The following is a 17,612-nucleotide window of genomic DNA, read 5'->3' on the forward strand; positions in this document are numbered from 1 at the left end:
AAACACATCTGTGGATAATCATGGATATACGAAAATTCTTAAAGCAACCATCACTAAACGCCAGCAACACTGCATCTACTGCAGACAATAGCAACAGGGCTGATGGGGACGTTACGTGGCCGTCGTTGACACTAGCTTACTCTCGCCCGACTCCCCGCCCCGCCCCCGGAGCAGTAGTCTTCATCGCCCGAAACACCGCCGCCCCTCGAGGGGACCACGGCAAAACAGAGCCTGCCCAGGTATAAACAAGTACCCAACTCGCCTGTACAGTGTAAGGCGCTCATTTTGCAGCTTGTGGTATAAAAATAGACAATGGCTAGAATACTCATGTAAAAATAGTGCCTGTAGAAATGTTAGGTCAAAGATAATGCATACAATAGCACAGATGCCTTCACCACGAATAGCTACAAAAAGATCTCATATCCCGAGCTTATCAACAAGCTAATGTTGCAGCTGAAATGTTCTCCAGGTCACAAAGTCAACCTCACATGATGATGAGATCCAGTTTTCAAGCACAGTAAATATTCTCTTCCCAGAGTATATGATGGGACCAAGGTGATGATTTAGTACATGGTTTTAATAATACTTTTGCCTTTCAATGTTTGCCATTTCAAACCATGAGCTGGTTCAAATACTATTTGCCTTGATTTACAATATATTCTCATTTCTTTTATCACTACAGTTTGGAAACGTTTATGCTTGTCCTTGCCACAGTCCACTTTGGACAGGATGACATATTTCAGGATTGCACTTTTAACTCACTTGAAATGTTCTCACTTGCTTGGTTTCAAAACATAACAAATGCCATAATCTGTTCATTAGGGACCATCAATGCTATTCTTCATTGCTGTTTCCGGCCACTATTGCTCACGTAAACCTACTACTGCTGCGCCCCCTGTAACCTCAGAGGCACCCCAAGTCATGTTGTTCTGGAACCGGGCCTGATTGCACCAATCTCATAACATCCTGTCATCACACACAAACATTGATCCCTGTCTAAACAGGCTCCTAAAAGCATCTTAGTTTTTGACACGCATGCAGCTTTCAGTAGAATTTGCAATATCGTGCACAAACAAATGCTCTCTCAGTGGAGATTGATCTTCTGTGTCATGTTTGCAGAGAAAGCAGGTCAGCAATAAGATGCTTTTGGGATGTCTGAACAGGCCACACGGGGTGCACTACACGGATGACTGACTGTGCTGGCAGAGAAGCACCAGGCCAATATTTCTGTTAGAGGAGCACACTTATTCTGTGCTGACAGATCAAAAACTGCAGTGAGGCTCTCCTGCACGGAGCCATATGGAGGCAGCCTGCTGAAGTCATATTTGTTTCCTGTCCGGTGAACTCGCTGAGCTCAGCGAGCTGCAGTTGCATGAGTCTTGGCCGCAGTTTTTCTGGATCAACACAACCTGCAGCAGCGGGAACAAACACAGTGAAACAAGCACTTTATTTTTGCTTTTTATTAAATATTTGTTATGTTATGACATGATAGTTCACATTGTGTAAGTTCACTACTGGAATCTAGTGACATGTTTCAGAATAAAGACTGTTAGTGACAAGAATCCGCCAGCAGAGGGCAGTCACTCCCATTAAACTCCACTGTGAAGCACCAAGGCAGGATTTCACTTGCAATTATAAATTCAGGCACTGATATTTCTTTTAAGAACAGTTTTTATAAAAACCTTTGCTCTGGAATTATTACCATATCAGTCCTGTTGATAGATGTTTAAAAATATGTGATTCGAGAAATGTTGGCCAAATGATCTCCAGGACTTTAAAACCATTTTTATGACCACACATGTGAAATCTATGTAAACATAAAAACACAAACATATATTTGGTTACATAAGGGAAAGGAGCTGGGCTCTAACATTGTGTGATTTGAAAAAATATCCAAAAGTGTAATGTTTAATTCTGAAAATAATATTGAACTATTCCCATACAATATTGTCAAACAGGATTTTAATAACTGTATTTTATAGCTGTGTATATATGTATCTATTCCATCTGTGAAGAGATGTTTTTAGTAAGTAATGATTATAGTATATTGTGATTTTAAACCCAATCTCACTTCTGTGTCAAATATTGCAATATTTTGTATCACTGTATACCAGATGTCCATACTTATGAATGTATGCACTGTACAAAAAAAGGTTGTTTTAAAAACAAAAGTCAGTTTCACGTTTTTGTACATAAGTGATCTTTTTTATTATTTTGTTGTCCATAAAAAGGTCAAGATTCAGTCCCATGAATTAATATCATTACATCATATTCTCAGTTCAAAAAAGCAACATAAAATTACAAAGAATAGAATAGGTAAGTACAGTAACCATATAAACAGCCCACTAATATTGTCTAGCCCCTTCCCCCTAGCACTGCCCCGCTCAAACTCTAGCACAAAACTCATAACAATACATCAGTTAGTATCAGCAATAAAAAAATTCAAATAAAATTCCCGTTTTTTTTTAAAGCGCTTCAATGTTCCAATGCCATGAGTTCAGCTTTACCCTCACATAGAATACATAATAGAGATAACGTCCCACTTGCTCTGCAAAACACAATAGACATGCATACAGTTTTCACTGTTCAACCCCCCCACCCCCATCAATACACATTCAGGGCCAGAGGATACAATATATAATAGTGGTGCATCAATAAAACGGCGAGTCTCCGCCCCGTTTCTTGAACCCCATGAATGAAAGGTGGATCCTGTGGTTTCCCTGATAACACGCCCGGTCCAGGAAATAAACTGAAGCCTACTTCTGCTTCCAGAGAGGCCATAACTCAGTTTCTTCTGACAGCTCAGATCCCTGGTCCACAATGGTAACAATTTTCCATTATTTAAATATCAAAGACACAAAGTACAGGATGAGAATGAAAAGATTCCCTGTTCGAAGTGATGACAGGAAGCGAGTGGCCTTCACTAAGACCCACTTGTACTCCCACAATGGAGCAATCAGATCAGTGCTAGTTCAGTACATGTTCCCTTAAAAAAAACGCAGCTACTACCACTGAAACTGATGCGTCTTCTATGCAGCGGACACCTTGTGTAGATCTGAAAATGCGGCGCAAGTCTGCGACATTTGAGACCAGACCAGTACTTGTTTTCGTCTACACACAGGGTCTTTTACTAGTTATGATGCGAGTATTCTTAATGCTGGCCTGTAGAAGACAGTCAATAATAATAATGAAGACACACAAACTTACATTTTATACCCTTATTACACTTTGGATGCTTTGTACAATAGTGCTGAACTTAAGACCTGCTTTTGTCATGCTTGATCTGATATAAATGTGTAAATGTACTGTATACTACAGTACATGAACTATGTGTGCGTGCGTTGTGTTTGAATGTGTGTGCGATGATGTGCAAAGGTGTGTGTGGTGGAACCTGCACCACACCAACAGTGAGAGGCTCAAATTATGGCTTGTGTCAGACATGAAGCGTGCTGCCACCCATAAGAGAGCTCCTGTACATTTAGGGCCACAGAGGTTACACAGAGCTATCAGTAGATGTGATGTCCCGTCCTGGCACCTGACCCTAAACACATCGTTAGTCCTAACATCTACATGCATGGTTCTGAGACAGACCGTCCACGGCCCCACACTACATCAAACAAGTTCGGATTAATTACATCAAGACAAAAACGTTAGAAACAAATGTGCATTATGAACGGGAGGCGGACTAACCCTGGTGACGAGAGCTACCGGAGCAAGAAATGGAAAACAAAACTGTGCTGTAAGACTACAAGTTAACCAGCAACACACATAAGAGATTCTGGTGGAGCAAAAATATTATTCTGAATAAATCACACTTAATCCTCATTAGTTTGGTTACCTGCGCAGCTACTTTTATCTCCTTAAACCGTTAGAAATCTAGCCAGAACATCAATCTCTAAAAGGGTACGGTCACCAAAAGAGACTATAATTATTCACACACCTCCACAGTGGCACTTCAGACTTAACGGCGGAGTTAACAATTCTGGAAACACACTTATTTGCTCTATTGCCGAGGGTTAGATGAGAAGATTGATTCGACTCATGTGTCATGTAAGTACGCTTAAGGTCAAAGCTCGTCAACTTAGCATAAAGTCATGAAACTGGATGAAACAGCTAGCCTGGCACTGTACAAATGTAACAAAATCCACCTGCCAGCACCGCACAAATTAATAAATAAACATGCTGTATCTTGTTAGTGTAATCCACAACAACAAAAATGAAATGTTGCTGTATGCGAGGTTATGTGCACGACGATTTCTTGTCCGAGTAAGCCCAGTGGTATAAATCTTCTCATCTAATTTCAGCGACAAACAGAATATCTAACTATAACTTCCTACTTGACATTTATCCTGCTGTTACAAAGTCAGCGCTGTCTGTCCAACCTTTAAACATCACACATTAGTAAATGCTGAAGGGCTACAGCCTTCTTTTTAAAAGCCAAACCATCTAAATGGGACATGGAAATGACTAAATTATCCTTCACTTCTATATGTGTTCTAAAATGCCAGAGATACTATCAATGTGGCTCTAAAAGACCCGTTTCCATTTATACCACACCGACGTCTCCATCACAAATATGAAGGACCTGATGGGGGGGAAATCAATACAGGAAGTAATTCCCTGTACGGTTCTGCTGCAATTCTGTGAACAGGTAAAGGCAAACGCTACAGCACAGCCATGAAATAAAGTGGAAGCCATTCTGGGATATTTTCAGTCAGAAATTAGGGAGAGGAAAGAATGCGAAACCCAACAGCCATATAAGCCATGCCAGTATTCCAGACTAGTCCTTTTGTTTCTCCGTAACTGACACCAAAGGGAAGGAGATGGACCCCCAAACCACACAAATAGAAGTAGGTTAGTGTTAGCTGGACAACAACTTGGGAAATGCCCTGGCAGTCACATGGATGTCCATTAAAAAGGTAAACAGGAAGTGGGGGAGTGGGAAGGGTGGGGCAGGGCACATGCTTGACCAGTGTTTGTCCACTGCAGAGAGAACTGGTCAAGCTGTGGAGGTATTCTTCATACACACACGCAACAAAAAAAACATCAAATTGATAAGTCTCAATAAGCCTCCTCCACCTGTCCAAGTCATCAGGATGTCCTTCATTTCTTTCAGCACTGCTTCACACACACACACACACACACACACACACACACACACACACACACACACACACACACACACACACACACACACACACACACACACACACACACACACACACACACACACACACACACACACACACACACACACACACACACACACACACACACACACACACACACACACACACACACACACACACACACACACACACGACTCATTCATTCAGGAACACGTTATAATAAAAAATGACATCTGTGTGCCTTTCTGGACAAAGCACATTGTTGTTTCTTCCTAATTCATGTTAGTGACTCCTTTCAAAGCTGCAATTCATAAATGCCCCCAAGATAAAAAACTGATTTGTGAATTTGTTCAATCTTGGTTCTTGTTTTTAGTGTTTCACCACCTAGCTACTGATATATTTAAAACCGTTCTCACCCGAACTGGAAATCTTTTAAACATATGTTGTGTTGAAAAGTAACTTAAAAGGTGTGCTGCTTCAAAGACACACAGATGTGACAAAATATCACACACCGTTTTAGGTCAACTTCTCACATACTTTGCAAACATGCCGACATTCACACACACACACACAATCTCATTCACACGAGCGCAGAGAGGCTGCCGCTTGTTTCTCAGGCGTGCTGCGCAGCCAGGTCCTGGTTGATGAAGCGCCGTAGCCTCTCCAGGTACTGACTGTAAAGCTCAATGTCGTTGTGCCCGGCTCCCTCCACCCAAAGGGGCTCCACGGCCTTGGGGCAGCGCTCAAACAGGGCCAAGCCGTGAGAGAAGTCGATCACCTCGTCCTCTGTACCGTGGATGATGAGCACTGGAGACGGGATCTTTGACACTTTCTCTATGCTGCAGGAGAAATTAAGGAGGCTATTATTGCGCTACCCAGGCCATTTGAGAAAAAGGGGTATTTTTTCAGTATCGACCATCAATGACATAGATGGCATGTCTACTTAAGTGCTCAAATCTGTCTTTTCATGTGTATAAAAAATAGAAATACATCTTGATATATCGATCTATCCAGAAATGTTATTTAGATATTTAGATAAAATATCAAATGGGAAGATGTGTTTTGGCTAATCAAGCCTGACTAATCAAGGTTCCTCGTCACATTTGCCGCAAAAACCCCAGAGAGTAGCTGTTGCCAAGGTAACACCAAATGGGGATCTAAATAAACAAAGTCTTGTTAACCTATTATTACCATCAAGCAGACCTACTCAGTGATACAACCAAAGGGATTTATATTGCCTCACAATATATCTCCACGTTACCCAACCTTTCTCCTTCTCCAGATATGTATCAGACACGTTCATGCACATTTTCATATTTCTTTTTAAAGCGATACATTGTAACTTTCCGAGTTTCCTACTTAAAACAGCCCTTAAGGAAACACTTACTTAGGGAAGGCATCGAAGCAGTATGTTTTCTTGGTGTCGGGGAAAGCCACTCTCATGCCCGAGGTAAGAGGGGAGTGGAGGACAACAGCTGCACACTCAAAGCGTGACGCCAGGTCCACTGTGGGCACCGTGCCGATGCTCTGTCCGTACAGGATGATATTCTCAGGGCTGATGCCATAGCTGAGACAACACAGACACACATAAACATTTCAGTACAGAACAATAAACAAGATGAAGGACTCATGTGTGCTGTAAAGATTTCCATATGCAGATGAGTGCAGTATCTCTTTCAGAGTGTGTTTCCTGTAGAAGAAAGCAGTTGGATAGCTGTTTGGATAAACAGACAGTTGTATTAAAAGAGTCATTTAAAAAAAAATCAATATTAGTTAAAGTGTACTCTATATTAAGAATATTTTTGCCACTTAAGCTTGCCGTAAGACAGCTCTTTTCTGATGAATACTGAAGCTGTTATATATTAAAAAAACAGCAATTTGACCCGACAAAACACAGAAGTTGCTTATCCAACACTGAATTGATTGGGTACTTTGTCTTACTGTGTGACTTCGGTGAATCTAAACTAAACTTTAAAAACATTATAGTCCCACAATAACACAAGAAATGAACCAATGGAGGCAGCGAGAGATTAGCAACTTCCATGTTGTGCTTAAAATAATGTTTTTGGCAAAGGAGTCTGGTGATTATGAAGATGGCCCTGTCGGAAAGGGCTGTCAAACAGTAGTGGAAAAATATTCTAAGGCTAGCTTACACTTAAAATGATATGGATTTTGTTTATGTTGCTTAATTATGTTAATTATTAATTAATTATTATTATTAATTATTTACTTCTGGGCCATGATTACAATCTGCTTCTCCAAACTTGTGCCGCGGCAATCACCATATACTTTACCCCGACTGCGGAACTACCTCACACAACCCCACTTCCACAAATCTGTAAGTAGGGACTCAGTGAGGAAATTCAAATTGAGTTATAACACCAATGTTTGTAGTTTTAAATTTGTCATTGGCCTCAAAGTTTTACTGTGTTTCCTCGTGGGAATAATATGTGTGTGCTGACATGAGGCTCATTAACCATGCTAGGAGCAGATAAACGAGAGGAATAATTCTCCAACTTTCAGATGCAGTGGCTTCATGCAGAGCACAGTTTGAAACAGCCAATCATTAGCCTGATAGATACAAAGCCATTACTTTGCTTTGATTTGAGTTGATGGTAGTCAGAGTAAGTAAGGGTACTGTGGTCAGCAGGGAGAAAGTTTGTATATAAATCAGCCAACCAAAAGTTCACAAAAAGTAACTGGCCAGAGATGCAAGTTCCCCATGCGGTTTGATCCAACAAAGACACTTTAACTGGCATCTGGTGCTAGTTGGCTGCTCATTTCGGGTTCTGTGTAGATGGGAATGGTTTCTGTTGCTTACCGGGAGCGCAGGGCGTGCCAGGCAGCATCAATGTCAGCGTATAGGTTCTTCTCAGAAGGCTTTCCAGTGCTAACACCGTAGCCTGAGTAATCGTAGGAAAAGATGTTGCAGTTGATGCGTGTGCCTAAGCCGATGTAGAAGCTGCTCATCTGGCCCAGGTCTACTGCATTGCCATGGGAAAACAACACTGTAAACCTAAGAGAAAAAGGCAGAAGAAAAAAGAAGAAAGTGAGGCAGCTGGCTGAGGCTAAGAAGGGAAACTGCTGAACTGGACCTCAAGTTGATAGAAATACATCATGTTTTATGAGCAAAATATATTTGTAATTTGTTCAAACAAAGACGGCCAAAAAGATACAGGGTTATCTATTTTTTTAAGTCTTCAGTCTCAAGGTAGGGGTCTCACCTGGCATTTGGGGCGCAGCGAATGTACATGCAGCCCACCCTGTTCCCTCGGCTAGATCTGGTCAAGAATACATCCGTCAGATCCAGCTCTCTCTGTGAATACTGGAACTCCGCTCTCTCTGTGAGATGAAGCTTCCACTTGCCCTCACTCCAACCACTGCCGCCAACCCCTCCTCCAGCACCACTTGCTCCTGCAGCACCTGCCGCACTTCCAGCAGCAGCAGCAGCAGCAGCAGCAGCAGCAGGTCCAGCAGCAGCAGCAGCAGCAGCAGGTCCAGCAGCAGCAGGTCCAGCAGCAGCAGCAGCAACAGCAGCAGCAGGTCCAGCAGTGGCTCCTTTGTCACTTCCACTACCAGTGCCCACCCGGGAACGCAGACCTGGGGCTCCGAGAGAAGGCTGAGTAGCCCCAGAAACAGACCCAGGAGCAGTTGCAGCTCCAGTGCTTGGATCTGGGTCAGGGAGAAGGGCGTAGGTGGGCTCTGGAGGGAGGAAAGCTAGTTTGGCTGCAATGCGGCTGGGGCAAGGGGGGCAGCAGAACAGACCGCATAGTTCTCGAATGGACAGACCGTTCATCTTCTGGTGGAAAAAAATGAACATGGTAGGCAGAGTAATTAGGTGGCAGCAAAATGACACATGGAGAGTAAAAAGACAAACCGTCCACTATCGTCAGAATAACATTTTAGTGAAATGTATCTTTCTAAGTTTAAGGGAAAATCAATATGGCACTATATCGATAGCAAAGGTCAAATATGTATAGATGAGGAAAATATTTAAATGATGTGTAGTCACCTCAGCAGGTGTCTCATTGGTTTATCACATCCTATGTTTGCTTTTAAATCATTTATTAGAAGGTCAAGTCAGGGGAAGCTCTTTTTTTTTTTTTTTAAGTAAGAAAAGTTTTTTAAAAAGCATCTTAGAATCATTTCTTGGCTGAAACCCTTTACACACACCCTGTTGTATATGTACCTGGATTCAGAAATCCGTGAGTTTTGATATGAACTGGCACAACGGTGCCAAGGTCTTCTGGTCTAGTCACTGCGCCAGCAAGGTCTTGATGAGAAGAAATAATAACAAGCAAAAAAAGGCTCAACAGACATCAAGCAACAACATCACAATGTATAGTCACAAATGCATCACCGGCTCGTTAGCCTGTAGCTCTCTCTATGGCTACTATGTGCTGATAAAAAGTGAGATATTATAAATATCACGAAGCCTAAGCTATCCTTTTTGCTTATTTAAACATTGCAGTATTAACCTAAATAAAGCTACACGGACACTGTGTACAGCTGCGAGGACTTTGATTTAAAGATAAAAGACATCCCGGATACATTACAGGGCTTAAGGCGTCAGTTGTTATTGTCATCATTGTACAGCTTCTGTTAATACCTAGCGGTTCATGTGTGCAGAAGTGATCTTGTATAATATACATATATTTACGTTGCTGAAATCTTATTGTGGGACTACAGGGATTCAGATCCCCTAATGTGATGGTGGACACAGGTGACTAATTATAACACCCCCTCAAAACAGATACAGGGAGCGACTGATATGCTAATGGTAGCTACATGGTTAACAACGATATTAACCTCTAACGTTAGCCAGTGATGGGGGAACATTATGGGAGCAGTGTTTTAGCGAAGCATTACATACAACTGGAAATGCAAAAAGTCAACAAATAACTGCTTTTATTACACACTAATAACAACACAGGTCAATGTCAACTAACAGATACATATTATCAACTATCGTTAGCAGGGTAACCAGCTAGCGGCGGCAGCTAGCATGCTATCCAGGCTAGCCTCAAAGCTAGCTACTTACCGATTCACAGTAGGCTGGCAGGCAGGCTGCTGTGCTCCTATTCGTACACAGAAGCGGTACAAGGTTTTGGAAATCCTTCCTTTCTCTTGACATTGATGGGTTTTCTCAACTGTACTGACATATGTCGGTGGGTAGCTAGCTGAAATTCATGGCAACCAGATTTTTTTTTGTACTACTGTCCGATTCAACTCGGAAGTGACGTAGGCATAGTCCTTTTTCAAAACTTTATTACAATGTACCTTGATGTGATGTATTATGACCATTTATATTGCAATAAAAGGTTACAAACAATGGGAACATCTTATCAGGGGTTTGCAGACATTTTTCTAACAACTGAATGTACAGCATTTCACAGTTTTCTTTCTCAAAGGTAAATACAGTCTACCATTATGATTAGCTAAAATAGGCTTTTGTGATGGCTTTATTTACATTCTTTTGATAGGACACTGTTTTAAATATCATACCTATAAAATAACACGCTTCTTTAAATATTAACTAAATATACAAAACGAATGATATAGAAAAGGGGTTTGTGTAATATATTCACCCAGTCTGAATATCCACATTCAGTGATGGAACAAGTAGCCTGTTCAGATACTTTACTTGAGTAAAAAGGTCATACCACAGTCTAAAAATACTCTGTTGGCCTATAAGTAACAGCCCTGAAAGTGGTATCACCTAAATGTAGGCTACTTGTATCAAAAATAAAAGTCAGTGATGTGTTCAAATGTAAACAGCATTAAATGTTATGGCTGCTGTTGGAGTCCATTTTAAATATGCTGCTGGGCAGTTTGTAATAGAACTATATAACAATGCATCATATTTTGCAAACTGTTGGCAATTAATTAATGCAAAATCATATTTTTATTTGGCCATAACTGAAACAAATAGTGGAGTAAAAAGTACAATTGTTCCCCTGAAATATAGACCCAGTGGGGAAGTATAAAGTAATCATCTTAAAATGGAAAAGTAAATATTATTTTAAAAGTAAAAGTTGCCTGCCTTAAAATGATACTTGAATGATGCACATTAGGATACTTTTCACTACGAAATGAGAATAATAAGTTGGCAACAGTCAGGTAGTCAGTCTATATTAGGATTGTGTACATCATTTTCGACAAGACAGAACTAAAACATTTTTCAGTTTTCTTTTGTAATTGTATATTATAGGGTCTATATATATATATATATATATATATATAGGCTATATGGATTGCTTTATGTTGATGTGTAAGGCCCCATACTGAACATCATTAAACAAGTATTTACCATCGATATAAGATGCACGTGTGTGTGTGTGTGTGTGTGTGTGTGTGTGTGTGTGTGTGTGTGTGTGTGTGTGTGTGTGTGTGTGTGTGTGTGGTGTGTGGTGTGTGGTGTGTGTGTGTGTGTGTGTGTGTGTGTGTGTGTGTGTGTGTGTGTGTGTGTGTGTGTGTGTGTGTGTGTGTGTGTGTTGTGTGTGTGTGTGTGTGTGTGTGTGTGTGTGTGTGTACTAGCATTACTATACTTGTGGGGACCTAAATCTGTTTACATAGTCACGTGTGGGGACTGGCTTCCCTTATGGGGACAAATTGGAGGTCCCCATGAGGGGGATCATTAATTTTAGGGTGAAGACTTGGTTAGGTTTAGGATTAGGGTAAGGGTAAGGTTAAGGGTTAAGGGTAAGGGTTAGGGTTAGGCATGTGTTGGTTATGGTTAAGGTTAGGATAAGTCTCCAGGGAATGCATGTAAGTCAATGTAATGTCCCCTGAAGTGATGTATACATGGTATGTGTGTGTGTGTGTGTGTGTGTGTGTGTGTGTGTGTGGTGTGTGTGTGTGTGTGTGTGTTGTGTGTGTGTGTGTGTGTGTGTGTGTGTGTTGTGTGTGTGTGTGTGTGTGGTGTGTGTGTTTGGTGTGTGTGTGGTGGTGTGTGTGTGTGTGGTGTTGTGTGTGGGTGTGTGTGTGTGTGTTGTGTGTGTGTGTGTGTGTGTGTGTGAGCGCGCGCGAGAGAGAGGAGAGCGCGCGAGATCGAGAGAGAGAGAGAGAGAGAGCAGAGGGGAGAGAGAGGGAGAGAGAGGGGGGTTCACCATTCATCATTGATCCACTGCAGGACTGTGTTTCAGGGGGTGTGAATTATGGGCCCCTGCTGTCACTGCAGACTGCTCTGCGTTGGACATTTCACCTCGCCACTGTACATTTAAAGAGGGGATTACATTTAGCTGACCACTGATTTCAAAGACGTAGCCTGGCCAAGTGCAGACAATCGGCCGGTGCTCCTGGAAGAAGACTTAATACAGTCCGCAATTGCAGGATCTGGGATTTCACAGTCTGCACAAGCCTACCGGGAGAAAACGTATTGAGGATCACAGAAAGCCACATAGGTTACTCCTATCGCGTTTAGATTACGGACTCTATCTCTCCAGGGAAAGAAATACGTGTTGTAGTTGAATGGGCGTTTTGGACGCGCTCGGTAAACGGTGATGCTACGGCGGCGCGCAGGATCCGTAGAGGGAAGAGACAGGTGAGGTGCGGCTGAGGAGCTGCTGTTATTTCAGAGAGGCTTTGGATACCGAGAGCCGTGGTTTCCATCACCCTTTTCTCCACAGAGAAGAAGAAGAGCGACCGGAGAGGGCTAGTTGGCGACTGGCACCTGCCTCCGCCTCCCTACCTGCCATCTGGTGCGGTGAGTGTGCCAAATGGTGGGATTGAGAGATGTATATGTGAGGGGAACGGGGGGTGGATGGGATGAACAGGTATATATGCTACAGCATGTGCGCAATCTTTTAACTGCCACCAAACGCGATGCTGCATTATTACTCCTCCGGGTTCGCCAATAGATTTGTGTTGGACCTTTGGACATGAACTGCTCTTTGTGTCTGCTGCGAGTTGGATGTTTTTATTTTGTGCAAATCTTTTTTGCATATCATTGTTCTTTCACGTGTTGCATAGTAGGCTATCTTTTAGTGTTTATCCCGTTACGAATATATTTGAAGTGATGTCTCAGCAAAAACAGCCCACAATACTTGCACATTAAAACACTGCATCACAACGATGAGCACAAAGCCTGATTGAAATTCTCATTTGGATCACGACCCGGATCATAGGTTGTGATCTAAATGAGGCTTATGGTTGTTCCTTTGTGTATACTCATGATTCTTCATTAAATGTTTGCTTAATGTTTCTTGTTAAAGTAAAGGTCACGTGTGATGATTTTGCAAGAAAGTCAATTGATTGTGTCAATACTAACTCCCAGCTGAAACAGTGTGATGGATACACTGAGCACACTTTATTTCTGGAAGATGATTTAGACATATGGCCAATATCTGTTTCTCAGAGTCTTACTTCATTCCACAGACAAAGAAATGGGTGAAAACTCTAAAATATGGCTATATCCTTTGTCCACCAATAACTTGTCACCTAAATTGCTGATAAACACAATGCAAACTCACAACCTGCATGGCCCAAGTTAAATGCTCACTCACTGCCATCCCAGCTCTTACTGAAGTGATTTATGTCATTTGTTATTATTATCATCATGTGTTGCTTTCCACCTTCTTCTCCAGTAGGACTCAGATGAGGGTGTTGCACTTTTCTTCTCCTTATACATGTGATGTTTTGGTGTTGTTTTGTTTCTTTCCGTTAACCGTCAAGTGGGAAATAAGTATTTTTTTGTGTGTGTTTTTCTTAGTATCCTAAGATACTGTTATGTTTGGCTGTGAAAAAAAAAAAAAAATTTATTATTATGAAGGGCAGACCATCTATTTGTATTTATTTGTTTTTTTTAGAAAGGGGAAGGTCACAGAAGATGTTATTCTTCTCCCTGCTCCTTTTAGCTCAATGGTGGAGTCATGTTTTATGGCAATTGTTGTACATTTGGTTTTGCGTACCATGAGCGGGACAAATAAAAATTAAATTAAATTAAATGAAATGAAATTTAGGCCTGTATGTAATTTATTGTTAACAACTTCATCCTTCACACTAAAAGCTATCGAGCTCCACAGAAGGACTAACAGTTCCCAGCTGCAGCTGTTTATGTTTGTGTTTTTGTGCTAGTTGATAGGCAAGAAGAGATGGTTTGAGTCCAAAACAATTGTAGGATTGGGGAGGAGGAGAGGGTAGAGACAGAAACACAGACAGACAGATTGGGGATACAAAAGATAAAGTGTGGTAGATAGCAATCTGGCATATAGGCTACAGGGGGTAGGCTGAGGATGTAAGAGACAGAAAAAGAAATGATGGAGCAGAAAGCTCAGAGCGAATGAGTGTTTAGGGAGAGGGGCTGCAGACAGCAGTCTGAGCGGGTGTGAATGGTCTCCCTGTTATCCCCGCTGCCCACACAGACAGCCACACAGCAGCCGTACGAGCAGGTGCTAACCCCACCACACAGCAACCGCAGGGAACAACAGGTGCAGCCACTGTTTCCTCAGCCTCCCTTTGCAAGGCAGTCTAACACCCGCCCATCCCAAACATACACAAGTCCCAAAACACCCACAGCCAACGCTGAAGGGAACCAAATGGATACTTCAATCTACATGTAGGGGGAAAGCATGCAAAAGCCAGGCTTGAGTAATTCAATTAGAAAATTAATTATGCCCCAAACAAAGTTGGAGCCACTTGAAGTAATAGGGCAGAGCAGTCTGTATGTAAAAGCAATCTAAGAGAGCCTTAGGGTGAGACAACTGCCCACAGGGACATTTAATGAGCTCTATTGATCACATAGGACCCTATTCAATCACACACGCTAAGCTGCAAACAGGGCATCTCAAGCACGGGAAAAATTAGATTGGATTGCAAGCCTTCCCACAAAAAGAGTAAATCAACGGCAGATTAGTGTGTTGGGGTTGCTAAGAAGCACGTTGCTAGAAATGTGTTGAATGACAGATCTTGTGTTAGTGTGTTTGTTTAATAGAGTGAGATGAAACAAACAGAAGATTTGGGAAGTAGAGCGATGTTGCTTCTTTGTTCCTTTGATCAATCAATCAATCAATCAATGTTTATTTATATAGCCCAATATCACAAATGTTACATTTGTCTCAGTGGACTTCACAGTTTGTACAGAATATCAGTATGACAATACGACACCCTCTGTCATTAGACCCTCACATCATACAAGGAAAAACTTCCGGAGAAAACCCACAGTTTAAAGGGAAAATGGGAGAAACCTCAGGGAGAACAACAGAGGAGGGATCCCTCTCCCAGGACGGACAGACGTGCAATAGATGCCGTGTGTAAATTGAAAAGATAATACATTTGCAACATAGGTAGTCCAAATGTTTGGAAATGCATGTGTGTATAATAGGAAGATGAATCCACGAGGATATCCATCCAGGACCTATGATCCAGGTCCACAGTCACGACTCAAGATCCAGGGCTCGCGATCCAGGACACAGGACCGCAGGATCATCCATGTCTCCGGATCCCGGCGTATATAGACACCAAAAAGAAAGAAATTTGGTGAAGCTGGGTTAATCGGAACATGAGAGTACACGGGTATAGACAGAGAGAAGGAAGAAGTAAGATGTCCCCCGACAAACTAAGCCTATATCAGCAAAACTAGGGGCTGAATCTAATCAGCCCTAACTATAAGCTTTATCAAAAAGGAAGGTCTTAAGCGCACTCTTAAAAACGGATAGGGTGTCTGCCGCCCGAACACAAACTGGAAGCTGATTCCACAAATGTGGAGCTTGATAAGAAAAGGCTCTGGCTCCCATTGTACTTTTAGAGACTCTAGGAGCAACCAACAACCCTGCATTCTTGGAACGCAATGCCCTAGTAGGACAGTAGGGTATAATGAGTTATTTAAGGTAAGATGGCGCCTGCCCATTAAGGGCTTTGTAGGCGAGAAGAAGAATTTTAAATTCTATCCTGTGTTCTATAGGGAGCCAGTGTAAGGCAGCGAGAACAGGAGTAATGTGGTCCCTTTTCCTAACTCTGGTTAGGACACGAGCCGCAGCATTTTGAATCAGCTGAAGCGACTTGACTGACTTCTTGGTACACCCTGATAATAAGGAGTTACAATAATCCAGCCTTGAAGTAACAAATGCATGGACTAGTTTCTCTGCATCGTTTTGAGGCAAGATATGCCTGATTTTTGCAATGTTACGTAGATGGAAGTAGGCGGTCCTTGAAATTGATTTTATGTGGGCGTTAAAGGATAAATCCTGATCAAATATAACACCAAGATTCCTTACAGTCTCACTGGAGGCCAAATTAATGCCATCCATAGTTAGTATATCTTTAGATAATTTGTTTCGTAGATTCTTCGGGCCAAGTACAATAACTTCAGTTTTGGTCGTGTTTAACATCAAAAAGTTTAAGGTCATCCAAGTTTTTAAGTCCTTGAGGCAGTCTTGAATTTTATTTAGATGATTAATTTCATCAGGCTTGATTGATAAATATAGTTGAGTATCATCCGCATAACAATGACAGTTTACAGAATGATTCCTTATAATATTGCCTAATGGAAGCATATATAATGTGAACAAAATAGGTCCGAGCACTGAGCCCTGTGGCACTCCATGGCTAACTTTGGTTTGCGTGGAAGATTCATCGTTGACACGTACAAACTGAGAGCGTTCAGGTAGATAGGACCTAAACCAGCCTAAAGCAGTTCCCTGTATGCCAACTAAGTGCTCTAGTCTTTGCAATAATATATCATGGTCGATAGTATCAAATGCAGCACTGAGATCGAGCAAAACAAGAATAGAGACAAGTCCCTTGTCTGAGGCTATTAGAATGTCATTTGTGACTTTAACCAGAGCTGTCTCTGTGCTATGATGTGTTCTAAAGCCAGACTGAAAATCTTCAAATAAATCATTGTTTTTTAAGTAATCACACAGCTGTTTTGCGACCGCTTTCTCAAGAATTTTTGAGAGGAACGGAAGATTAGAAATAGGTCTATAGTTGGCTAAAACCTCTGGATCGAGGTTGTGCTTTTTAAGAAGCGGTTTTATCACTGCTACTTTGAATTATTGTGGAAAATAGCCTGATAATAAAGACATATTCATAATATTTAATAAAGAAGTGCTAATTAATGGAAAAACTTCAAGAGAACAAGTTGAACAATCGGCGATACATTTCCTCTCTTTACCTCTAGTAGAGGAACATTGACTGACTTCGTGGCTCTGAGCATGTAGTGTTCTATTCCTACTTCATATCAGACAACAGGATTGATTTGTTTCTTTTCTCCAAACCTAAGCCCCCCAGGACACTGTTTTTATACTACTGTCACTTGCTTTGAACTGCTGTAGATTTCCCGGTTTCACACAATCTGGAGATACCTCCCACTCACTGCTCTGTTTTATTCCAAGCAATGTCAATGAACGCTCCTACAGTATAGAGTTCAGATGAACTTGAAGTAACTTTCAAAACGTGCTGTATCAACTACCATCTGCCCCTAAAGCAACCTCCCCTCTCTGTATCAGAAAATAAGCAGGATTATAAACTAATCTGATCATAAAA

At 41.6% G+C, this 17,612-nt stretch overlaps 2 protein-coding genes across 3 annotated transcripts in view; one reads left to right on the forward strand and one right to left on the reverse strand.

The window, feature by feature from the left end:
* Positions 1–5,270: 5,270 nt before the first annotated feature.
* Positions 5,271–10,363, reverse strand: LOC117462361 (alpha/beta hydrolase domain-containing protein 17A-like). 2 transcript variants are annotated; one of them, XM_034104562.2, is made up of 6 exons: positions 10,171–10,363; positions 9,319–9,402; positions 8,354–8,925; positions 7,951–8,145; positions 6,517–6,696; positions 5,271–5,968 (listed from the first exon to the last, which is right to left on the reverse strand). In XM_034104562.2, exons 3-6 carry the CDS (start codon positions 8,923–8,925, stop codon positions 5,743–5,745), a joined length of 1,173 nt encoding a protein of 390 aa, XP_033960453.1. In that variant the 5' UTR covers positions 9,319–9,402; positions 10,171–10,363; the 3' UTR covers positions 5,271–5,742. The 2 variants fall into 2 exon arrangements, with proteins under 2 accessions (XP_033960453.1, XP_033960452.1); XM_034104561.2 differs by having other exon boundaries at positions 8,354–8,928.
* Positions 10,364–12,269: 1,906 nt separating this feature from the next.
* sema6ba (sema domain, transmembrane domain (TM), and cytoplasmic domain, (semaphorin) 6Ba) overlaps positions 12,270–17,612 on the forward strand; it is a 38,141-nt gene continuing 32,798 nt past the window's right edge. The window contains exons 1-2 of the mRNA XM_034105404.1: positions 12,270–12,672; positions 12,758–12,834. The gene's annotated coding sequence lies outside the window, so the exon portion shown is untranslated. The remainder of the gene's footprint in view (positions 12,673–12,757; positions 12,835–17,612) is intronic.

This window comes from Pseudochaenichthys georgianus, chromosome 17 (assembly GCF_902827115.2).
Source record: "Pseudochaenichthys georgianus chromosome 17, fPseGeo1.2, whole genome shotgun sequence".
NCBI classification, from domain to species: Eukaryota; Metazoa; Chordata; class Actinopteri; order Perciformes; family Channichthyidae; genus Pseudochaenichthys; species Pseudochaenichthys georgianus.

Bases quoted from the DNA above. Each gene is read 5' to 3' on its own strand.
- LOC117462361 (XM_034104562.2), bottom strand. From the start codon at position 8,925: ATGAACGGTCTGTCCATTCGAGAACTATGCGGTCTGTTCTGCTGCCCC. The intron at 8,146-8,353 runs GTGAGACCCCTA...TTTTTCTCTTAG, and splicing joins CGCTGCGCCCCAAATGCCAG to GTTTACAGTGTTGTTTTCCC. The intron at 5,969-6,516 runs GTAAGTGTTTCC...TTTCTCCTGCAG, and splicing joins TGCTTCGATGCCTTCCCTAA to CATAGAGAAAGTGTCAAAGA.